Source organism: Procambarus clarkii, chromosome 21 (assembly GCF_040958095.1).
Source record: "Procambarus clarkii isolate CNS0578487 chromosome 21, FALCON_Pclarkii_2.0, whole genome shotgun sequence".
Lineage (NCBI taxonomy): Eukaryota > Metazoa > Arthropoda > Malacostraca > Decapoda > Cambaridae > Procambarus > Procambarus clarkii.
The window spans coordinates 44624745-44650436 of NC_091170.1; the positions used below are offsets into that span (position 1 = coordinate 44624745).

Sequence of the window (25692 nt, forward strand, 5' to 3'; positions counted from 1 at the left end):
GCAGGGGTGCCGTAGGGTGGGGGGGGGTGTCAGTCGTGCAGGGGTGCCGTAGGGTGGGGGGTGTCAGTCGTGCAGGGGTGCCGTAGGGTGGGGGGTGTCAGTCGTGCAGGGGTGCCGTAGGGTGGGGGGTGTCAGTCGTGCAGGGGTGCCGTAGGGTGGGGGGGTGTCAGTCGTGCAGGGGTGCCGTAGGGTGGGGGGGTGTCAGTCGTGCAGGGGTGCCGTAGGGTGGGGGTGTCAGTCGTGCAGGGGTGCCGTAGGGTGGGGGTGTCAGTCGTGCAGGGGTGCCGTAGGGTGGGGGGGGGGTGTCAGTCGTGCAGGGGTGCCGTAGGGTGGGGGGTGTCAGTCGTGCAGGGGTGACGTAGGGTGGGGGGTGTCAGTCGTGCAGGGGTGCCGTAGGGTGGGGGTGTCAGTCGTGCAGGGGTGCCATAGGGTGGAGGGTGTCAGTCGTGCAGGAGTGGTGCCTGGAGCTGCTGGTGTGGGTGTTGTCCTTGTCGGGCTGGTGGCTGCGTGTGGCCACTTGTGCTCGCCATAACCCGACGCCTGCTTCCCGCGCCTTCCACCCACCTCAAGCGATAACAAATGAAAACTTGGGTCGAACACTGCAATTGCTGGCAGCCGCCATATTTGTTTTCATTCTTTAATGAGATTATAACTGGCTATCGATAAATATTGCTATCGATAATATATTATTTCGATAATATATAAATATTAATAAATATATATATATATATATATATATATATATATATATATATATATATAATTAATATATATATATTAATATATATATATATATATATATATATATATATTAATATATATATATATATATATATATATATATTTATATATATATATATTTATATATATATATATATATATATATATATATATTTATATATATATATATTTATATATATATATATTTATATATATATATATATTTATATATATATATATTAATATATATATATATATTAATATATATATATATATATATATATATATATATATATATATATATATATATATATATTTATATATATATATATATATATATATATTTATATATATATATATATATATATATATATATATATATATATATATATATATATATATTATAGTGTATAATATTTGTGCTTTCATTATTTAAGTGGTGCGATTTGTGGTCATTGGCTTTATTTCTTCAAACTTAATTAATATTCAGGAGGTGTTGTTAGGGAACACTGACATGGGCAACATTTCCAGAGTTCATGATATAGGAAACAAGAGATATTTCCCAATAAATTCACCTCGTGGGTTGAGAATTAACTACAAGTTAAGCAACTATATATTGTCTACTCGGATGTAAATAATGTTATGTATAAAATTTGCTCATTACTATTACTTAGGCACAAAACTGAACAAAATTAAGAACAAAATAAACTGAACACCATTAAGAAAGTGAACTGACCAGACTGCATGATAGTGCTGTTGTATTGCTTCGAAATACAAACAAATTTACGTATTACTCAGTTATCGAACAACCATGGACATCTTCAAGAGGAAACTAGATTTATTTCTCCAAGGAGTGCCGAACCAACCGGGCTGTGGTGGTCCTGCGGGCCGCTCAAGCAACAGCCTGGTGGACCAAACTCTCACAAGTCAAGCCTGGCCTCGGGGAGTAGAAGACTTCCCAGAACCCCATCAACCAAGTAACCAGGTATCATGAGATGATTTCGGGGCTTAGTGTCCTCGCGGCCCGGTCCTCGACCAGACCTCCTCCTTTTTGTTACACATCCCCAGGAAGCAGCTGTAGCAGCTGTCTAACTCCCAGGTACCTATTTACTGCTAGGTATCAGGGGCTCCAGGGTGAAAGAAACTCTGCCCAATTTTTTTCGCCTCCACCGGGGATTGAACCCGGAACCTCAGGACTACGAATCTGAAGCGCTGTCCACTCAGTTGTCAGGCACCTTAATTTTCAGTGACTACAGCTTTATATTTATGTTCTGATAAGAACATCAGTGTGTATCAGTATGTTCTGATACATACTGATAGGAAACTCGAGAACTATATATAGTTGTTCTCCAATGAATTACACTTTAGCAAGAGTTATAATCCATAAATGTCAGATGTGATCAGGCGAAGAGCACAAATTGCAGTACAAAGTGTGTCATATCACAGCCTTAACATCTGGAAGGGAGGAAAGCGAAGTGTTCAGTTGTACCCGAACTGCAGTCATTAGTTTTCCCATTGTGGTAACCTTGGACCCACGAATAGAAAACGGGACATCACGTCAGTTTTGCGAGCCGCTGTGGTTTCCGATACATCTTACTTTGACGTTTGGGATTTTTACTTCAGAATACGATGTGTTATGCGAGAGGACAGGTTATGAATCATCCTTGTGGTGAGATGATGGAGGGGGCAGTGGGTGTTACTCATGCATACTCACCCGCTCGTTGTCTAGATTTCCCACAACACTAAATATATTACGCACGAACACAAACCACCTACCTAACCTAACCAACGTACGCATAGAAAACGTGGATATTTGTGAGCCGTTATTTTTCATAATACCCATTATTTTGTACGTTAGGGAGCAGAGCTTACAAAATGAGGCGCATTAGTTGAGATGACGGTTGTACACACATACAAAATTTGCAGGTAAAAAACAAACTTATTGATCTGTGGCTTGGGTAGCTTAAGGATGTTTTCTTGGTGATGGCTGAGGTTAGGGGGAGGGGGAGGGGTCTGTGTAGCATATGTGGGTGTCGCGGGTGGGAGGGTCTGTGTAGCATATGTGGGTGTCGCGGGTGGGAGGGTCTGTGTAGCATATGTGGGTGTCGCGGGTGGGAGGGTCTGTGTAGCATATGTGGGTGTCGCGGGTGGGAGGGTCTGTGTAGCATATGTGGGTGTCGCGGGTGGGAGGGTCTGTGTAGCATATGTGGGTGTCGCGGGTGGGAGGGTCTGTGTAGCATATGTGGGTGTCGCGGGTGGGAGGGTCTGTGTAGCATATGTGGGTGTCGCGGGTGGGAGGGTCTGTGTAGCATATGTGGGTGTCGCGGGTGGGAGGGTCTGTGTAACGTATGTGGGTGTCGCGGGTGGGAGGGTCTGTGTAGCATATGTGGGTGTCGCGGGTGGGAGGGTCTGTGTAGCATATGTGGGTGTCGCGGGTGGGAGGGTCTGTGTAGCATATGTGGGTGTCGCGGGTGGGAGGGTCTGTGTAACGTATGTGGGTGTCGCGGGTGGGAGGGTCTGTGTAGCATGTGTGGGTGTCGCGGGTGGGAGGGTCTGTGTAGCATATGTGAGTGTCGTGGGTGGGAGGGTCTGTGTAGCATATGTGGGTGTCGCGGGTGGGAGGGTCTGTGTAGCATGTGTGGGTGTAGGGGCGTCACAGGTAGTGGGTAATGTACCTCGCCCTCCTTTCTTGTGCCCCATAGTGATGACTTCTTTGTGTCCTACAGTTTCCTGTACGCAGCTGGTTACCAAAGATCTAAAGATACCTGCAGTACTTTTATCATGGTAAAGCACCTTATATTGGCAATTCTTAGCATTGTTATAAAGCAATTAAACCAACGGATTAAACTTGTTACTAGAATTCGTTTGATATGAGATTGAAGTCTCCCCTTTGTTTAGGAGACCTAGTCAGAAAGTGTTATCTAGTATAATTACAAATGTCATCTGGCTCCTGACGTCACGTCGGTGATGATGATGCTTCCGTCTCTGTCGAGGTCATTGTCATTACATCCGCCAGTTGTCAGCTGGCTTCATACTGTTTTGACGTGTAGTTTGTATATAGCTGTGGAAGTCTATATACTTGCTCGTAACAGGGACTGTGGTATTGGGGAGTCGTAGAGGAAACCTAGAAGCAGCTTGGAGCGTGGAACTTGATGAATTCTTGGTCTCGTTCTGTCTTAAGCTGCTCCTCTTGGAAAGTTTATATATATTTTTGCTTTCATCATGACCAGAAGCAACGTGACAAAGCCAGGTAAGTTAATAATATCGACGTGCCTTCCCGGTACTTGTTTGGAAGTCACACGTGAACCTATTTACAACCAGCCTAATACCACTTTAAATATAATTTTCTATATATTATGTACCATGTACCTTTCATGTGGTGGTAGCGGAAGGGTCACACAGACAGACAGACAGACAGACAGACAGACAGACAGTGGATATAGGTTCAAACTTCACGAACTGATAAGTTGTTACAATGTCACTGGTACTGGTTACTGGAGCTGTTTGTCGAACTTAACACAGGTGAGTAACCTTTAACAAATAATTTACTTACCTAAGATATTACGTAAAACATCCAACAGATGAATGAGAAATAAAAGATATGAGTATTATGTCGTCGCCTGTAGATTCATTTGATAAATACGTGACTAACGAGAGCGATGGTTATAAAATCATGGCATCCTTATATATCAGGTCATGATCATTAGCGTGCTGCATATTTTATTGATATGAAAGTATATAGCAATGTGATTTTGTTAATTGTGGGATTCGGCAAAAGACCAACTCTAGGAAAACACAAAGGTAAATTTCTTTCACGTTCTTAGTGAGTAGAGGGAACATGTGCATGTGTGTTTTGCAAATAAACAGATTATAACCCTTTGGTGGGATTCCTGGTTCAACCTTGACGCTGTTCGGACGCCTGACTTCTGCTCCACTCAGGGGTCGTCGGTGGGGAACGTTTCGCTTTTCCTGCTCACAGGGTTACATTTTGCCGTAAGGCACGTTCATTCAACTGTCTGGATGGTTGCGACGCCTGGTGTCTATATGGTTACGGAGGCGTTCATAGATTTTATAACATTTTCCGGCTTGCACCTCGGGCGTCGAGCGGGAGTCTGGAGCCGGCTTGGTCTAGAAGTGCTGGAGTCCAGCGGGCCCTGAAGGCTCCTGTGTATCCTCTAGACGTGGAGGGCGCCTACCTCTCACTCTGCCGGGGTTGTTACCCTGTGGCGTCGGTTGCTGGTGCCTGTCCTGCCGGAGGTATTCGGGTGTCGCCAGGTAGTCAGCGCCACTGGCGGTTTTCTTTTGCCGTCTGGCTAGTTTTGCTCTCGATTTTTTTTTTCGGCGGGGTGTATACGTCGTTTCGTCGCCGCCCGTAACTTCATCAACAACACAACCTGCCCTACAAAGAACGTCGCATTTCGCACGTATGCGTTACATAAGGCCAAAAATTGTCGTATTAGAAAACTGAAGCGGCTAGCGAAAATTACGTACTGTCCCGTTTTCTGTTTTGGGTCCTCTGGTAGGGTAGGAGAGGCCACTTTAAATTGACCGTTTTCTTGACGTTGGGAAACCTTAGGAGGATGGGCTGAACAACAACTTATACGACACCAGTGGCTTAGTTTGAAGATTAGGTCCTGCCTAGAATAAATATCTGCAAATTTGTTCCCTCTCCAATACTTCCTCATTGTTTCCAATGCCTTCTTCACATTTGCACTGCCAAGCAGCCTAATCCAGCATTGTTAATCTAGGCTTTAGTAGGCCTACGTAATATCAGTTGTGTTCCTGTGTAAGATCTGTAAGTTACAAATCTATTTATGTACTATACTGTGTTCATTATACAGTACTTGCAATTGGAATTAGTTTCAGGTCCCCCGTCCTCATCATAAAAATATACAAATATCCCAGTGGCCTGCTAGCATGCTCAGGTAAATGCAGTTGTACTTTTACTTATTTTGAATCAGGCCTTCATTAAAACAGGTAGGTCTATAGAACACCACATGCATGTGCCACTGATAATAAATAAAATATTGCTAAATATGTTTTGCATATTTTTTGCACAATTATTAAATGTCTGAATTTTGTGTCTGATATACAGATTTTTTGTAAGTTTGTGTTGGCCTACTTCATAGCTATTTTTTCAGTTGTAATGAAAGCTTCATGAGTTAATAATATTAAATTATTTTTTTATTTTGTATTTAAATTAAAGTTAAAATATTAGCTGTTTATTGTAATCTTATATTAGCTGTTTATTGTAATCTTATATTAGCTGTTTATTGTAATGTTAAATCTTAAAAGTAATTGTGCTGGTAAACATTTTAGATAAAATTAATCTGTATTATTAAAAGGAAACATAGTAGAGTTCATCTTCCCTCTTGAATTTCTAATATATAAAACAAATAACAAGTTCTTCTAATTTTTTTTTTAACTTTAAATTTTATATTTGACAGAGGTGCGTCAAGAGGCGGTAAAAGAGGCCCTTGCACAGTATCAGACTCGCCCCAAGAACCTCCCACTACCATCCAAGCGATCTTCGGTTATGACAGCAAGATCCCCGGACAGACATCACAGAGATTCTGGTAATGTCATTTTGTATATTATTCAAGTAATAGTATTTTTTCTAATATATTTTGTACTGTAGTGAAGAATACAAAGTGTTGACAGTACTGTAGAGAAACACCAAGATGAGAGTAGACTTTAATGTGCTTTTATCATCAGACTCGGAAGACAGTGATGAAGACAGTGTGACAGCAGAGGGCAGCTTGGGCAGTAGTGGGGGCCACAGTGGTTCACAGGGCACACCAGAGGTGACACGCACCCCATTACTGCTGCCACCCCCACAGGTTCCTGCACATGGTAGTGGGGGAGGAACACCAGCAAGCAGCTCTGGCAGTAGTCACCACACACCCCCACCACACCCACTTCCACCCAAACAACAGCAACCGCTTCCCCCCATACCACCACACAGGTGTGAACCTACTTCCATGTCCAGATTATAATAACATTTATAATGGTACTGTTTTAAGAAAAGCTTTTGGTATGATAGTCATTTCAGAGTCATTGAAATTGTTAAACATTCACTTTACTGTATAATGAAGGTAACAAAGGCTTTTCCAATATTAACTTCATGTATTTTTTATCTTTAAAAGTGCACAGCTTAATAAAATAATTTAATCTGGCATTATTTAATAAACCCATTTATTAACACAAATAGATGGTTAATTTGGTGCTTGTTCCATTAACAGCCTCAGCAATGGTGGTGAGGAAGAACGCAGAAGAAGAGAGATGACAGAAGTAACAGATCTGATGCGTAATATTACCTCATGTAAGTTCAATACGGTATATTTTTTCATTTCATTTGCTGTTTAAGGCACATTATTACACATAACTGATAATTAAATACAACATAAAATTTCAAAGGATAAATAAAATTTGCCACATTACACATTAGTAATACTCAATGGAATTTTGTGTTTCTGTCTGTATCTGCTGTGAGGATGAGATAAGAGTAATGAAGCAAGAACGATACCTTATCTTGAGATCTATCTTGAGATGATTTCAGGCCTTAGTGTCCTCGCGGCCCGGTCCTTGACCAGGCCTCCACCCCTAGGAAGCAGCCCATGACAGCTGACTAATTCCCAGGTACCTATTTACTGCTGGGGTAACAGGAGCATCAGGGTGAAAGAAACTGCCCATTGTTTCCATTGTTGCCTGGGAGTGAACCCGGGACCACAGGATCACTCGCCCAGTGTTTTGTCCGCTCAGCCACCGGCTGGTGGCTGAGATTTTATGGGAAACTTATTTAAACTTATGGGACTAAGTTTTGTATCATTCAGACCAAATTTTTCTTGATTTTTCTAATGCTCTTTGTGTTAAAAAAAATTGAAAATGCTCCTCCCTGCTTCAGTGTATTGTATGTCATTTTCTGAGCTGTCTTTTTATTAGCCATTATTCCATGACCATATTTATATTTTTGTAAAATCGATAAATACGTCATCTGTACAGTATTTTGGTTTACTATCCTGTACCAATACTTGTAAGGCCTCAATGATACAAGTGTTTGAATAGTTGTCTATACAAAATATCAAATATCTCAAAGGAAATAGCCCCATGCCAATAACCTTTATTATATAAAGGAGCTGATGGCTGAGTGGACAGTTCTCTGGGTTTGTAGTCCTAAGGGTCTGGGTTCAATTCCCGGCAGAAGCTGAAACAAATGGGCAGAGTTTCTTCACCCAGATGTGCCTGTTCATTTATCATTAAATAGGTACCTGCGAGTTAGTTAGCTGCTATGGGCTGCTTCCTGGGGATGTATGTATGTGTTTGTGTGTAATTACCTAAGTGTAGTTACAGGAAGACGGGTGTACGGGAAGACGGAAGACGGGTAATTACCTAAGTGTAGTTACAGGAAGTTACAGGAAGACGGGACACCACGAGCTACGCTCGTGGTGTCCCGTCTTCCCAACACTCTTGTCATAATGCTTTGAAACTACTGACGGTCTTGGCCTCCACCACCTTCTCACCTAACGTGTTCTAACTGTCTACCACTCTGTTTGCGAAAGTGAATTTTCTTATATTTCTTCGGCATCTGTGTTTAGCTAGTTTAAATCTATGACTTCTTGTTCTTGAAGTTCCAGGTCTCAAGAGATCTTTCCTATCGATTTTATCAATTCCTGTTACTATTTTGTACGCAGTGAGCATATCACCTCTTTTTCTTCTGTCTTCTAGTTTTGGCATATTTAATGCTTCTAACCTCTCCTCGTAGCTCTTACCCTTCAGTTCTGGGAGCCACTTAGTAGCATGTCTTTGCACCTTTTGCAGTTTGTTGATGTGCTTCTTAAGATATGGGCACCACACAACCGCTGCATAGTGTGTGTGTGTGTGTGTGTTTACTAGTTGTGTTTACTAGTTGTGTTTTGCGGGGGTTGAGCTTTGCTCTTTCGGCCCGCCTCTCAACTGTCAATCAACTGTTTACTAACTACTTTTTTTTTTTTTTTTTTTGTGTGTGTGTGTGTGTGTGTGTGTGTGTGTGTGTGTGTGTGTGTGTGTGTGTGTGTGTGTGTGTGTGTGTGTGTGTGTGAAAAATTTGGATTAAGGACTTCCCAAAACCCTGTGTGTGCTAGTGGCTGTACAAGAATGTAAGAACTCTTTATATATACTGTATAAATAAAAAAAATAAAAACAATAAAGCAGGTTCAGTGCCCCACATTCCTCCTTATTTTCTTTTCTGTTATTTTATATGCTTTGATGACCAAACCACAAATCAGAAAATGGAGAAACAATGATGTTTCGGTCAATCCTGGACCATTATCAAGTCAGGTGTGTGAGAGAGAGAGAGAGAGAGAGAGAGAGGAAGGAATGGGCCAATTTTATATCCTTTGTTGTTTTTTAATTTTTCTGTAGTACAGTACAGGTGTACATGTAAATTTGTTACCACTTTTCTTTATTTTCAGTTTCTCAACCCCCTGATGTGACAAACAACACTGGAGGGGGCAACAATCGTGCACCACGAGATGACCGCATTACCCGCTATTCTGGTCCAGCTCCTGGTAGACAGTCTTCCTCAGATGCTGGTGAGCTCACACAAGATAAATTACTTATTAATTTGTTGTGTAGATAAACCTAGGAAACCTTGCCTGTTCTTACAAAAATATTTTCTCTGCACATGATTACAATGTTTCAACATTATGTTGATTTTATAATTTTCTTCAGAGACTTATTACCCATAGCTGTATATACTGTAGTTACTGTATAATATATATTTGCATGATCATTGATGCTGCATATTCATTTACAGAACTTTGATTCTGTAAAAGCTTTCTGTGCTTTTAACACATTATAGAATACTCTTACACTTGATCACAGGTAGCTATCCCCATCCATGCTTGTTGCAGTAGTTGTAGTAACTTTCTTAAAATGTCTCTTCACTATTCTCCTAATGCCTGTATTGCAAAGTATCTTACCTTCTTTCTTGGTGTTAAGGTTAAGCTTCTGTGTAATAATATGGGTTTTAAATGCAATAAACTTTAGAATAGAATTTTAATAATTGCTTTGTGGAAAATTGGTTTCACATCTTTACCTTAAAATTGTGTTGAAAATAATGTCCAGTGCTTTCAATCCTTTCCACATTCCAAGTAATAGGGTAGTCTGGTTTAGCTCTCCTATACTAACCCTCTGCATTGCTTGCGGGCTGTCTTTTGCCATCGTTGCTCTGGCAGACTCAGACGGATGGCGAGACGCTCTATATCATTTTCCAGAAAATTGGCGTGGAACTGGCCGCTGGAAAGTTTCCAACAAGATTCAGCAGCTTTTAAACACGCTAAAGAGACCAAAGAGAAGACCTCTACCAGAGTTTTACTTGGATGATGAAGAAGACCTTGAAATTGCTGCTAATCCCAAAGACCCTAATGCTCCCAAGCCGGAGGGTATGGTCATGACACCGGCTCGTGGGGAACAACTGGTGGTGAGTTCTCGCCTGATTTTGTCCTTGGGCCTGTTTAGTAATTTGTGCCCGATGACAGTCACAGTCAGAGTATGGTGTCTGGATGGGCTAAAGCCTTGTCATCCTATATTTATTCTCAAAAACAGCCTTTTTCTTTAATTTAAATACTAGAAAGTTAGATACACCTTGTGTACTGTAGGTAAGCCCCAGTTCTTGTAGTCTCTCTTTACGTATGAAATTTAACTCGGTAATGATTCTTGGCTGATAGAGCAGTACATATCATTATTTTGTCATAGGTGGGTTTATCTTCATTCTGAATACAGTATTTTGAAATTTTTTTGCCTTCTCCAAAACAGAATGGCCTCTTTAAATTATCATATAAGAAGAATTACATTTCCTCCTCAGATTCCTGCTGGATTGCCACGATCTGTGGAAGATGCAGTTTATCGCTATGGGTCATCCTCGGGATATAAAGCTCCAGTCGCCACAATATTGGATGCAAATGGCAAACTGTCTGTGTCCCTTACTTATGGTAAGATTCACAAAACCATTTTAAAATATAAATATAGTAAAATTCATGTGTGTGTGATTACATATTTGCAATTATTAGTTTCTGGGGGGAGCCCTATCGGCTCCCCGATGCTATCCAGGCTGAATGGCTATGTATAACTTTCTGGCATCAGTCAATGTGCATGGAGTTCTTGCCTACCGAGGACCATGAGACAGAACCTGGCCCCCCTCAAGTGAGCTACGAGGAGCAGTGACCTATAGAAACCCCCTGTGTGATTAGGAGCATTCTATGTCTGCCATCGACCGGTTCTGGCATCCAGAAAGGTATGCACCCCAAAACAAACCCCTATTCTGTTGAAACTATGGCTATCGAAAGCCAAATGAGTGGACAGAACTTCCCAAATGAAAATTAGCAAATGAGTATGACGTCATTATGTTGCCGTGCCGCTGTTTGCGCAACCCCCTCCTCCCTGGGAGGGAGAAGGGGGAGCCCCAGACCCCCAGACCCCCACACCAGCAATCCACCCGGCAGTTCTCAGTCTGATGTTCCACTGGCGGGGTCTTGTGGCTCTGGCTCCAGCGATTTGTCTAAGTTTCTGTGCCTTGGGTTTGGGCTATCTCTACTGGTGGTGTGCAAGCCAGGAGTAATATTCTTTGGTACTCGGGCTGCATGCGCCTAGGGCCACCTTCCCTAGGTGCCCTGTAAGTACCACCTTCCACAAGTCACCTCGGGATCTACCCCTGCTGTGTCTTTTACTGCTCGGTACTTGGCCGCCCTTGGAGTCAACTGGAGTCTTTGCTGCCCATGTTTGCCTCTGGGTAAGTGGTAGTTTTTGTCACTGGTAGGGGCGCAGGGTACTGCACAGCTAGTTTTCACCTCTTATAGCGGCTGGCTCTGTTCCATCTGGGTATGCTGTCCTCTTGCGGTGTTTTGCTTTTGTTTTTGTTTTTCAGCCTGATGAGGGGGGTCTGCCTTGGTAGTTGCCCATTCTGTGTTGGGGTGTATATATCTATCATTATATCTATTCTCAGTTTTTGTATGGTTGGTGGTACCCCTTGCTAGGCCCCCGTGAGTGGACACGTCCCAGGGGTTCAGCTATTAGCAGATTGTTTGGTAGTCTTGGGCACCGGTTTGCAGTACCCTGCCTGGGCTTCCCTTAGCATGTTAATAAGGCTAAGGGCCCTGGGAAACCCTGCTGGGGCTCTATGGTCCGATGTATGTGACCCTTGAGTCCCCTCACACTTCGTGCGAGTCAGAAGGTTGCTCTATCCCCTTGTCTCTGGGGGACAATCACCAGTTGTGTCTCTGCCATGCTGTCTGTTGGGTCAGTGATTCTTTTGACCCAGAGTCGCGCGACGTTTGTTGCCTGTATGTGCTCCAGTTCACCCAGGCTACTGATCATGATATGGTGCAGGTGGCAGCTGCATTGCATGCTGGGTTTAGGTTGCTGCAACATGCTAGGTTAGTTGCTTCCCTGGATTTCCCGAGACTGCCCCGTTTTGGTTTTATGGACCCGGACTTCGAGGTGGGAGTCGCTTCAGCTCTGGTTCCGTCCACCCCCCCCCCCCCCCTGTCTTTCCCCCATCTGTTGTCCATCCCGTTCCTGCCCCCTTGCTTCTGGCTCCGAAGCATCTGAAGGTTTCGGAGTCGGCAGGGTTTAGTTGGTGTTGAGACTCGGGCAGTCTCGGGAGTCTCCTTCCAGGGTGGTGGCAGAGGCATTCGAGCCTGGTCTTCCTGCCGGAGCTTCTGGGTCTGACCAGTGGGCCCCCTTTGTTCCGGCTTTTTTGGCTGCTCCTGCCTTTCTTAAGATGTAGGGGGTGTGGAGGATGACTTGGCTCCAGATCCTTGGAGTCAGGTTCCTGGGGCGGGGGAGGGGTTGACTAGGGGGCGGGGGAGGGGTTGACTAGGGGTCCTTGGGGCCCCATTGGACCCCGCTTGGGTTTTATACCCTTGGAGCGGGGCTTGGTGTTACAGGGTGTGGGGTTCTCTTTTGCTCCCTTCTTGTGCGAGTTGGATTTGGCGTCTACCCCTCCCCGGGTTCGGTTCATTGACCCCGACAGTTCTTCGGTTCCGTCTTTCTGGAGGTTTCCGGCTTCCCGAGTCCAGTCCCAGTTGGTGGGGGACATCCGTATGGCTTACCTCCTGCACGACCTGGATTTTGCTTTTGTGATGTATCTGCGTTCCTTTGTGTATGGATCTTCGTGTCCTTACTGGGTTCGTTATGAGGTTCTGGTTTCCTTGTTTTCAGACTGCCCTTTCTTCTCTTTGGAGGTGTGGCATACGTTCATGCGGGAATGAGTGGCGGGGGGCTCAGACGGCATTGCAGGTTTTCCTGGGGGGGCACATTTGAGCATCTCAATGAGTGCTTGTTCGCCCCTGCCCTTCCGCGGGATATTGGTGTGATGCAGCTTCATGTGCAGGTTCCTTCCCTTTCAGCTGCATTGGTCGCGGAGGACTTTTGTATGCAGGGCGTGTTGATTTCGGCCCTGCGGTTCTTCTCCCTCCTTGAGCTGTCTTCGGACTGGCTTGCGGTGGATGTGGAGGAGCTTGGGGCCACCTCTGGGTCTGGTGCATTGCCTTCAGCAGCATGTACATTGTTTGTGCTGATGAAGCTATTTGCTTGCTCCTGCAGGATGCGGTTTCGTGGTTTTTTGCTTCTCTGCTTGTGAGTCGGCAGGCGGTGCTCGTTTCTTCCATGGAATTCGCTTGGGCCCTGGTTCTTAAATTGTCTTCGCCCTTTTGTCCGTGTCTGTTTGCAGAGTCTGCGGTGATGCAGTATCTGCAGGCGGCTTCGGCTAGTTGCCATCCTATGTTGGCATTGTTGGTCCTCCGGGGGCTCGTTGGGGGCCACCCGGTGGGCTCGTGCCAGGGCTTGGGGTTCTTTCTCTTGTGGTAGGCCAGTGGTGTCAGGTTTGGCACCGGCACAGCCTTTGGTGCCGTCTGTTTCTATTCGGCGCGGGGATTGCTCTTTGTGCTGTTTGCGTGCTCGCAAGGTGCATGGTACAGGGTTACCTGTACAGTGGCACCTCGGAATGCGATTGTCCCTGTATGCGAGGTTTTCGGAAGGCGAGGTGTATTTACTCCAAAAATTTGTCTCAGAAGGCGAGGGTTACTTCGGGAGGCGAGTTTGGACGCGAGTTTGTTGATACGCGTACAGCCGACCTAGCGCGTTCGTCGCCCCTCCGCCCCGCCGCCCCTCAGTTTATTATTGTCTGGCGCTCAGTGACTACCCCCACATCAATTCTTCTCGCGGATTTTCAGTGTTTTGTTGGATTTTTGGTGATTTGTCTATACAATTTGTTATTATATATCTCACCATGGGTCCCAAGAAAGCCAGTGGTAAGGATAAAGGCCAGAAAGCTCCTGTGAGGATGACAATAGAGGAGAAACAAGAGATCATTCGGAAGCATGAGAACGGTACACGTGTTGTTGAACTTTGTAGGCAGTACAACAAAGCCACATCAACAATATGCACTATACTTAAGAAGAAAAATAAGATTATGGGTGCTAAAGTGGCAAAAGGAGTAAGAACATTAACGGCACAAAGACCACAAATACTTGAAGAAGTGGAAAAGTTGTTATTAATTTGGATACACGACAAGGAGTTGAGGGGTGATAGTGTTTCGGAGGCCATTATTTGTGAAAAAGCCAGGGTGTTGCACGAAGACCTTCTAAAGAATACCCCTGCAACGAGTGATGCAGATAAGAAAGTGTTTAAGGCAAGCAGGGGCTGGTTTGAAAAATTTAGAAAGAGAAGTGGTATCCATAGTGTTACAAGGCATGGGGTTATGTGATGTGATTATGGAAGGGGACTCCCCTTCCAAATAGTAACTCCTCTCCTCCTCCCCCCTCCTCACCATCTTCCATACGCCTACAGCACTCGACAGCAAGGTAAGTAATAACTGGAACACAGTTTTGTAGGTTTATTTAGATGAATTAGGTAAATTAGGTATAAAAATTTAGTTTGATGTGGGGTTTTTGGGGTAGTCAGGAACGGATTAATTCATTTCCCTTTATTTCTTATGGGGAAATTAACTTCGGAATGCGAGTTTTCGGAAGGCGAGGCGTCTCCAGGAACGGATTAAACTCTTATTCTGAGGTATGCCTGTACCTCTTTCCCCTGGTTCAGCTATTACTCCAGGTCCTGACTCGCTTGGAGACTAACCAGGGGAGAGTCGTCCTTCTGGCTCCTTGGTGGCTGGCCCAGCCTTGGTTTCAGGCGTTGCTTGTTCAGTGTCTGAACCCGAGGGTCTTCCTGCGACTCCGCTTCTTTCAGCAGATCGGTCCAGCCTGGTACAAGGCTGGTTCGTTCTTCTTCTCGAGTCTTCACGTCTGGAGTGTCTGACGCGAGTTTATCACCACTTGCATGGGGCACAGGTGGCTTCTTTGTTGGTCTCCCACCTGCGTGCTTCGTTTCGGTGGCAGTATGAAGTTTCCTGGCGGTCCTTCCAGTTTTTCCTATCACTGCGTAGGTGTTCTTTAGTCTCAGATAGGGTTGTTTTGTCCATTCTTTTGTGGTTGTTCCAGGACTGTCTTCTGATGACTCTGTCGCCTCGTATCGTACTGCGCTGGCATAGCCGCTCCAGCTTGCGTTCGATGTTGATGTTACTTCTGCCCCGTTCTGCAAGCTGTCTCGTGCATTGTTTCACCTCCGGCCTGCTCGTGCGCCTCCTGAGCCATCCTGGTCTTTGGACCGGGTGCTCTCTTTTCTCTCCGCCTCGGTTTTTAGTAGCCTCTTTGGTTCAAGATTGTTTTTCTAAGGCTCTTTTTCTGTTGGCATTGGCCTCTGGGGGGTCAGGTCGGGGAGCTTCATGCTCTCCTCTGGCTTAGAGGTTTCTTCTCCTTTGGTCCTGGTGGTATGTTTGTTCGGTTGCAGCCGTCTCCATTTTTGACGAAGAATGAGATGGCTGCTTTCCAGAGGGGTCCTTGGGTTGTTGATGCTGGGTTAATCAGGCCGGGGATGCATGATGTGTTGTGTCTGGTTGCAGCTCTCTGCTGTTATTTGCGCGCCATGGTTTCAGTGACCGGGAATGCGCTTTGGGTTAACCCGGTTTCCCTCCTTCCCTGTTCCCGGGCTCGGGTGTCTCAGGTTGTCTGCAGGGTTATTAAGTCTAGCCAGCCTGCGGTCTATCCCTGTGCCCACGTTGTTCGTAAGTTTGCTGCCTTGGCTGCCATCTTTGGCAAAATGTCTTGGGTTGACATTTGGGCACAGGGTTTTTGGTGGTCGAACAGAGTCCTGGCTGCACGCTACCTTATGAATGTTCCTGGGCCTAGTCGGGCCTGCGCTGCTTTGGGTCGGCAGTTGCAGCCAGTTGTCTCGACTTTGCATTGAGGAGTGAGGACTGACCGCCTCCTGGGTAAATCCCTGTTTTTCCTTGTTTTTGGGTAGTTAGCTCTGGGGAGCCGACGTGGCTTTCTCCAGAAAACCTGCATTGAATGTAATGAAACGCCATTTTCTGGGTGAGTCCCGGAGGTTCCCCGGCATCCCTCCCTCCCTCCCAGTTGGCGGTGTGTTTCGCGTATTTTGACATCCAGCGTAAGAACTGGTAGTTGGATCGCCAATGCGAGGGTGTCTGGGGCTCCCCTTCACCCTCCCAGGGAGTGAGGGTTGCGCAGCCAGCGGCGTGGCAATGTGATGAAGTCATGTTAGTTTGCTAATTTTTGTTTGGGGAGTTCTGTCCACTCGTTCGGCTTTTGGTAGCAATAGTTTCATCAGAATGGGGGTTTGTTTTGGGACGCCAACCTTTATGGGTGTCAGACCCGGTCGATGGCAGACATAGAATGCTCCCAATTACTTGGTAGTTTCTATAGGCCATTGCTTCTCGCGCCTCTCTGAGGGGGCTAGGTTCTGGCTTGTGGTGCCTGGTAGGCAAGAACTCCATGCACATTGACTGATACCAGAAAGTTATACATATCCATTCAGCCTGGATAGCTCCGGGGAACCTCCGGGACTCACCCAGAAAATGGCATTTCAATTACATTCAATGCTGTTTTTTTTTTTTGTTTTTTTACTGCACTGCAATTTAAGTGAAATATGCTTGCAGTTTAAAACGCACACCACTACAGTTATCATTGTGCAAAGATTTTTGAAAAGTCATTTTGAGGTCATAAAACTTAATTATTTTTATGAATGTTGTATATTAGTTTAAAAAAAATCGTTCCAGATTTTGGATGTTTTTTAATTTGGAGTTTTGATGTTTAACTTTACTGATGTTTACATTTTATGTATTGATATGTAGAGGTTGAAGGATAATGCAAAACATTTATTAAAATAATTTTGCTTATGAAATTTGTTAATGTTTTTCAGGCAAGCTACTGAGTAGATCACAAAAGATGGCATATAACCTCCTAACACGTCTTGGTGGCCGTGGGGAGGGTACAGTTATGCCTGGTGACCGTGTTGCCCTCGTTTACCCTAATAACGATCCTGTATCCTTCATGTGTGCATTTTATGCGTGTCTACAGGCAGGACTTGTTCCTGTACCGATCGAAGTTCCTTTGTCAAGACGAGATGCTGGATCACAGCAGGTTAGTATTTTGTAAACTTGATAGTTTCTGACTCCTTATCGTTTTAGCTATTTTTCTATCTATATAAGTACAGTATATTGTTCATTTCCTTTTATGCCTTTGGGAATGCTTTTCTTTCTCCAGAAGGTGGCCATATGTACAATCTTTGCAAGATATTTCAAGTATTTATTCAATTTGCTTGAAAGCCTCTCAAAACATCTCAAACAAATTCTACATATTGGTTTTACTGTTTGTTAGCACTGAGAAATGTATGAAAAGAAAGTGGTGGTCCATGAAAAGATAGAATAGTAAAAATGGAAAATTATACAATATTTCCTTGATCTGTGTTTGGGATGTATTCATCAAAAAATGTACATAGTGAATTCATCTGGAACAAAGTTAACATATTTATTGTTAACTTGTTAACAATAATATTTATTTATCTCTAGTTAACAACATATTTATTGTTAACTTGTTAACAATAATATTAATTTATCTCTAGTTAACAACATATTTATTGTTAACTAGAGATGCATTCTTGAGAATTCGAGGTGTCCACTTTTTCCTCACTTCAACATCCACTTCTCAGCCACAAACACAAGGTATAATTTAGAGCAGAATGTTTTGTAGAGTTACATGATAAGGGCAATTGTTGTGTGGTGAAAACACTGTTGTTTTAAAACAACAGTTTGATTGTGCAAATCTAGCACATTAATTAATTAACTTGCATGCAATTTTTTGTATCTTACTCATTAAATACAACCAAAATTAATTATGCACCTTCTTTTCCTACATTAGGTTTTATTTTCTTATTACAGTAATTCATTTTTTCTAACATTTATTTATTTATGTATTCAAGCGTTCTTACGTTCTTGTAAAGCCACTAGCATGCATAGCGTTTCAGGCAAGTCCTTAATCCTAATTTTCCCTGGAATACGACCCGCCGAATTGTTTAACAATCGGGTACCCATTCACTGCTGGGTGAACAGATGCAACAGTTAAAGGTTGGCACCCAGTCAATCTTTCCCGGCCAGGATACAAACCCAGGTCAAAACGCTCACGAAGCACCAGGCGAGTGTGTTACAGTACCACTTCGCCACGGGGCTTCATGAAAATATTTTTTTCATATTTAGCATTAATAATTATAGGACTCAAAATAATAGTTTGAAACAAGGACTCCAGTGTTTAAATGTATAAAATAATAAATTTTATAATAATTAATAATTAATTGTGTTGGGGGAGTGGCAGCCAGTGTGTACTCACCTAGTTGTGCTTGCTGGTGTTGTTCAGGGGTCAAAGGGGGCCCAAGAAGTTGGGCCCCCCTTTGACCCCCCCTGCTTGGGTGTTGGTGCCCTCATCATGGGGCTTCTTGTTGCAGGGGAAGGGGTTTTCTTACCCCCCTTCCCTGTATGAGTTTGATATGGGGTCAGCTCCTCCCCGGGTTCTGTTCCGGGCTCCCTTGGTTTCCTCGGCCCCGTCCTTCCGGAGGTTTTCTGCCTCTCATATCTCCCCTCGGGAGATGCTCTTGCTGTGTGCCTTCTGCATGACCTGGATTCCGCCTCCGTGATGGATCCGTCCTCATGAGTTCGATTGTTCTTCCCCGTATAGGGTGCATTTGAAGGTTCTGGAGTCTTCCTGGCTGGCAGACTGGCCATTCTTTTTATTAGGGGGCATGGGATGGGTTCTGTCGGACTCTCACGCTTCAGTGGCGAGAAACTTCTAGCATTCTGCAAGTTTACCTGGGGGACGTGTTTGAGCATCTTAATGCAAGCTTGTTTGCCCCTGTACTTTCTCGGGATGTTGGCCTTGTGCAGCTGCACGTGCAGGTTCCTACCCTTTCAGTGTCCTTGGTTGCTGAAGACTTGTGTGCCGTGGGCATTTGGCTTTGGTCTTGCGCTTCTTTTCCTTCTTGAGCTGTCTTTCGCCTGGCTTGAGGAAAATGTCAAGGCGTTGCATGCCGGGCCTTCGTCTGGTGTGCTGTCCTCCGCGGCTTGGGCATCAGCCGCACTGTTGAAGCTGCTTTTGCCTATCCTGAAGAAGGCAGTGTCTCTGTTCTTTGCTTCTCGCCTTGCGTGTCATCATGCTGTGCTCGCCAGGGCTTGGGCTTCTGCTGGTCGAGGTGGGAGCTTCTGAGTTAATGTTGCCTTCGGAGCCGATGTCACCTGGATCGGCGCGATGATCTCACTATTCGTCAGTCGTCTTCTTGTAAGAGGCATTGGCCCGTACGCGGTTCGCCCCGTTGATCGGGCATGGTGGGGGGGGGGGGAGGCTCGCTCTGTTTGCTCGCTCTTGGTCCCAAGATTTGTGGGCATTTTCGGTCATGTCATCAGGTCTGCTGTGGTATTGGGCAGCGGCTCCTCCTTCGGGGGATTTGGGGCTGACAGGGCAGGCTTCTATCCCCGCGCTTCGTCAGTTCATCTCGGAGTGGGTGCACTTGGGTGTGATTGAAATGACCCTGACCGGTGGGTTTCTCTCATGTTTCCAGTGCCAAAAAGAGACTGTGCGGATCTGCGGTTCATTCTGGACTTGTCCTGTCTGAATCACTGGATTCCTTGCTCCCTCCTTTTGGATGACCACTCTGTCTCAAGTCCGGCTTCTTTTGGAGCTGGGTGCTTGGATGGTGTTCCTGGACCTCAGGGACGTGTATTGATTTTGTGTTGTCCCTTTTCGTCCGAGGTTCAGGGACTGGCTAGGTTTCGTGGTGGGCCGTCAGGCTTTCTGCTTTTGTTGTCTTCCTTTTGGCCTGAATCTGGCATCGCCTGTATTCACGCATCATACCTTGGGTGCTTGTCTGCTTGCCAAGAGTGTGGTCCATTCCAAGTTCGCCGGGTTCAGGTTCCTGGTGAACTGGAGGAAATCCCATCTGGTTCCATCCCAGGTTCGGACCTGGCTGGGTCTTGTTTAGAACTCTCGAACCACTTCCGTCTCTCCCTCCGGAGGCGTTGCTGAGGCTGCAGTCCAGCCTTCGGCTGTTTCTGGGGGAGAGGGGCCCCGGGTCACTCGGCGGTTCCTCGAGCAGATGTGCCGGAGTTTGAACTTGACCCATACTGGTCTATCCGCTGGGTTAGGTTTGGCTTCGGCATCTGTTCTGGTTTCTTCAGGGACTTTTTTGCTTCTTTCGCGATCACTGGGTTCATACTCTGTGGGGCCTTGCGTCAGTTGCTGCGTCGCTAGCTTCCTGTTCAGGGTGTTCGGGGTTCAGTGCCTTAGCGCCTCCCCAAACCCTTGCTCGATGTTTTCACGGATGTGTCATCTCTCAGCTGGGGCTTTGTGACCAGTGTTCACCAGGCCGGCCAGGGGCAATGGGGTCCGTCCTTCCGTCGGGCTTACAGTATGGTGTGGGAGTTTGCGACGGTTTGGCTGTCGCTTCAGAGGGTTCTAGTCATTCAGAGTTTGACCATCTGGCTCCATTCAGACTGTTCTCCCGTGGTTCATTGCCTGAACCGTGAGAGTTCTCTTCTGTCCTTGCCTCTTTGTGGCTGGTTGCTTCGAGTGGCTCGTCTGCTGGCTTCTCAGGGTTTGGCTCTCAGTGCGGTTCATATCTGAGGAGTGTCCAACTTCCTGGCAGACGGCCTGTCTCGGTTCATTCTCCCTATCCACGGAATGGACGGGCGATACTGACTCCTTCCGTTGGCTCTGCTGGACGTACGGACTCCCGGACGTGGACCTCTTCACATTGACGTGGTCTCGGCGTCTCCCGATCTATGTGGCGCCCTTCCCTGACTGTGAGGCTATCGCAGTGGATGCCTTTCAGCAGGAATGGTCAAGATGGGGTTACCTGTACCTCTTTCTCCCGGTCCAGCTGTTGCTTCTGGTTGTGGCTCGGTTGGAGTCCTGCCATGGGAGAGTAGTTCTCGTGACCCCTTGGTGGCCGGCCAAGCATTGGTTCCAGGTGCTGCTTGCTCGGTGTGTGAACCCGAGACGTTTCCACAGCTCCCCCTCTTCCAGAGGGTCGGACCGATCTGGTACATGGCTGGTTTGGTCTTCTCCGCTCTTCGTGTCTTTTTGATGTTGGTTTATCACCAAGTGTATGGTGATCAGGTGGCTTCGTTATTGGTGTCCCACCTGAGAGCTTCGTCTCAGCGACAGTATGAAGTTTCCTGGGTCCGCCATTTTTTCACTCTGCATAGTTTGTCTTCTATTTCTAATCGGGTTGACCTTCTGTGTAAAATTGCCCCATTGAAAAGTAGTGCTGTGATTCATTCATCAGACTGCATGCAGCTGCATCCTAACAGCCTGGTTGACAAACTCTCAGCGATGAGGCCTGGTTAGACTGGGTCAGGAGGACATCGATTCTCTGAATCAAGTCGTGATGTGGTACCTTCAACTGAGCATAAATGAATTAGGGAGACTAAAGTTGCCTTTAGCAGATAAAGAGTTTATCAATTCACATGCCCTTTGGCATTTAAGAGACATAAGTACTATAGTTGTTTGAATACAGTATTAAATAATACAGTACTGTGTTTATTTGTTCCAAATTGTGTAGCATTTGTAAATAATTATCTCGTAATTTGCAGTGCTTTGAAGATGTCATTTGTACTTTACTATTCAATGTAAATTTCAAAAGATACTTTGTAGTTCTGAATATTTAGATAATTGTGAAAGTTTACATAAGATTTGCTTAGTATTTGAATAAGCAATTTTATAAAATTAATTAAATTAATGAGATCAGTATTGACCTTAAATTTGTTTTCTAACTTAATTATTTAATCTTTTTTTTCAGATTGGTTTCCTCTTGGGAAGCTGTGGTGTTTCAGTGGCTCTTACTTCAGAAGCTTGTTTCAAGGGCATTCCAAAGACTAGTGCTGGGGAAGTGGTATCTTTTAAAGGGTGGCCAAAGCTCACATGGTTTATTACTGACCACTTGCCAAAACCTCCAAAAGACTGGCAAACACCTCCTAGACACTCTGATGACACTGCTGCATATATTGAGGCAAGTATTTTGGTGGCCACTATTATGAGAATTAATATTTTTGTAAATGAAAATGAATATTTTTGTACATGAAAATGAATATTTTTGTACATGAAAATGAATATTTTTGTACATGAAAAATATAAATACCTCCTCATAGTAGCATATGTCTAGTTAGTTTTTTTCACTTAAATTCATATTTCTTTATTTTATTCACATCTTGAATATGCTTGTGATGATTTTCATTAAATGTAATCTGGAAAATATATTTTATTCAGTATTTTGTTTACAAAAGTTCAGAAATGCATAAATTAATGTAACCATTATTTTACCTTACAGTATTGTACAGACAAAGATGGTTCAGTGAAAGGTGTAGTGGTAACAAGATCAGCAATGCTAGCCCACTGCCGTACCTTAACTTCGGCGTGTAATTACACTGAGGGAGAAGTTGCTGTTTGTGTCCTTGACTTTAAGCGAGAGGTACGTTATTACAAATCCTAGGGTAATACAGTTGTATCTTATAAAAGATTGGCAACTTAAAAGAACTTAAAGTAGGTGTATGCCATACTGTTTGATGAATATGATGAATGAATTTGATTATAATTTGAGCTTCGTAATTAATTTGACACTTTAGATGCTGTAGAGTTTTGCGGAAAACTCTTATCATTTGTGTTTACTATTTGTTATATAGAAGCTAATAACATCGTCTTGTCCAATGAGTGAAGTAAAAAAATAACATATATCTATTTATACTTTATAGACAGATTTGCTTAACACTTTCCCGCTCTTCAAACGCCCCTTGCGTCTGATTTTTTTCTCTTGAGTCCGAGTCGGTAACGCCAGAGGCGTCCGATTATTAAAATATTTGTTAAAAGTTAAATTTTATCCGATCAATCTGGGAGTGGTTTTAAAATGATCGCCTTTAAAGTGCACACAATTTGATACCCAAATGAAAAATGTAACCCAAAAATTGATGTCAGAACACTGAAAAGATTAGAAATACATTTTGCATCCAAAATTTAAAATATTTGTTAAAATTCCATATATATTGTGATATTATTATGGGACTAGTTTTAAAATGCGCGCCTTTAGATTGTGAACAATTTGATACCAAAATGAAAGATGTAACACAAAAATTTATATCAGAATACTGGAAAGATATAAATAATTTTGTGATGATGTGCATCCAAAATTTAAAATATTTGGAAAAATTCTATTTATTGCTCAATTATTATGGGACTAGTTTTAAAATACGCGCCTTTATATTGCGAACAATTTGATGCCAAAATGAGCGACGTAACACGAAATTTGATGTTATCAAACTGAACAAGTATACACATTAGGTTGTGGATGTTCCAATTGGTGCTTGTTCACGGGTAACTTTAGGCTTTGCTAAGGGGAGTCATGCTGGGCTTTTGGACAATATATGCATATACACCTGTAGGGAATTCTATTGCGAACACAATGATACCAAAACAAATGACGTAGCACGAGAATTAAGGTGAGAAAACTGAGACGAGTATACACATTTCGGTGTCGCCGCACGCTCGCCTGCACCGCAGGGAGCTTGATGTCAAAGTTTGCGGCTCGCATGCCAGGCGTGTGAAAGTGCTAACAAGCTGAACCATCATGGAAATCTAGCTTTTGAAGATTGTAGCTTTAGGACTGGTATACAGTATATTGTACAGTATTTCTTATGGGGAAATTCGCTTCGGTTTACAAATTTTCGGGTTACGAACCATCTCCAGGAACGGATTAAATTCTTAAATCGAGGTACCCCTATATGTTGAATTTAATGAACAAGATGTGCATGTGTTTTGCAATTTGCATATGCAAATTTTGAACCAAAAGAACTTATAAAATCTCATCTAATCTAAATATGCAGTTGAATAACCTGAATTCAGAAGACATTATGGGGAACTTAGAAATTTCTTTAAGGAATTTGACTGGAAAGACTTGCTGTTAGGCAAGGAAGTAAATGAGATGTATGTAAAGTTTTGTGAAATATATGATAAAGGCAAAAAAAATTTATACCAAAGCAGAGATGCAGAACTAAAAACCAGGAATGGTTCAATAGAAATTGCAAGAGATCCAGAGACCAAAAGACACAACAATGGAATCAATATAGGAAGAGGCCAAACCCCCAAACATACCAGCGATACAAAGATGCAAGAAACAACCACACAGTAGTGAGGAGATAAGCAGACAGAAATTTTGAGAATGGGATAGTGAACAAATGTAAAACAGAACCAGGCCTATTTTATAGATTCATCAACAATAAATTGCAGGTAAAGCATAATATTCAGAGGTTGAAAGTGGGAAACAGATTCTCGGAAAATTAAAAGGAAATGTGTGAAACATTCAATGAAAAGTTCTGAAGTGTGTTTTTACAAAATGAAATCTTCAGGGAACCAGACACAATAAGAATTCCAAAGAACAACATAGAGCATATAGAGGTGTCTAGAGATGAAGTGAAAAAATGCTCAAGGAGCTAAGTAAGAACAAAGCATTTGGCCCAGATGGAGTTTCACCATGGGTTCTGAGAGAATATGCACCTGAGCTCAGCATTCCACTTCAACTGATTTTTCAGGCATCCCTGTGTACAGGAGTCCTAGCAGATGTGTGGAAAAAAAGGCTAACATTGTTCCAATCTAAAGAAGTGGCAGCAGGGGAAGATCCACCCCCCTCAGTTGACAAGTGTAATAAGTCAAAATATTGAAAAAAACAGTTAAAAACTAAATGGGGTAGAACAACTGGAGAAAACCCTATAATAACAGATAGACGGTATGGTTTTTGATCTGGAAGATCATGTGTAACGAATTTACACAGTTTCTATGATCGAGCCACAGAGATTTTACAGGAAAGAGATGGTTGGGTTGACAGCATCTATCTGTGAACTGGTACGTACTGGAGTGAACGATATGGAAGAAAATGTAGAATAGAACCAGTGAAGAGCAGAGGTGCCACAGGCACAATCAGAGAACACTGTATAAACATCAGAGGTCCGCGGTTGTTCAACGTCTTCCCAGCAAGCATAAGAAATATTGCCGGAACAACCGTGGACATTTTCAAGAGGAAACTAGATTTATTCCTCCAAGGAGTGCCGGACCAACCAGGCTGTGGTGGGTATGTGGGCCTGCGGGCCGCTCCAAGCAACAGCCTAGTGGACCAAACTCTCACAAGTCGAGCCTGGCCTCGGGCCGGGCTTGGGGAGTAGAAGAACTCCCAGAACCCCATCAACCAGGTATCAACCAGGTAGGATTCTAACATGGATGAAACATTTTCTAACTGACAGAAAAATAAGGGCAGTAATCAGAGGCATTGTATCGGCATGGAGAAATGTCACGAGTGGAGTAAATCTTAAGAAGCACATCAACAAACTGGAAAAGGTGCAAAGACATGCAACTAAATGGCTCCCAGAACTGAAGGATAAGCGGTACGAAAAGAGTTTAGAGGTATTAAATATGCCAAAACTAGAAGATAGAAGAAAAAGAGGCAATATGATCACTCTGTACAAAATGGTAAAGGGAATCGATAAAATTGATAGGGAAGAATTCCAGATACCTGGAACTTCAAGAACTAGAGATCATAGATTTAAACTAA

At 43.9% G+C, this 25692-nt stretch overlaps 1 protein-coding gene across 1 annotated transcript in view; it reads left to right on the top strand.

Moving 5' to 3' along the window:
• The window catches only part of DIP2 (disco-interacting protein 2), a 786376-nt gene that overhangs the window by 687608 nt on the left and 73076 nt on the right, over window positions 1–25692 (top strand). Inside the window, exons 21-30 of the mRNA XM_069328749.1 lie at window positions 4660–4995; window positions 6168–6296; window positions 6436–6685; window positions 6963–7042; window positions 9171–9290; window positions 9936–10180; window positions 10565–10691; window positions 16978–17198; window positions 21901–22110; window positions 22429–22569. Of these exons, the coding sequence (XP_069184850.1) occupies window positions 4660–4995; window positions 6168–6296; window positions 6436–6685; window positions 6963–7042; window positions 9171–9290; window positions 9936–10180; window positions 10565–10691; window positions 16978–17198; window positions 21901–22110; window positions 22429–22569 (1859 nt within the window). The remainder of the gene's footprint in view (window positions 1–4659; window positions 4996–6167; window positions 6297–6435; window positions 6686–6962; window positions 7043–9170; window positions 9291–9935; window positions 10181–10564; window positions 10692–16977; window positions 17199–21900; window positions 22111–22428; window positions 22570–25692) is intronic.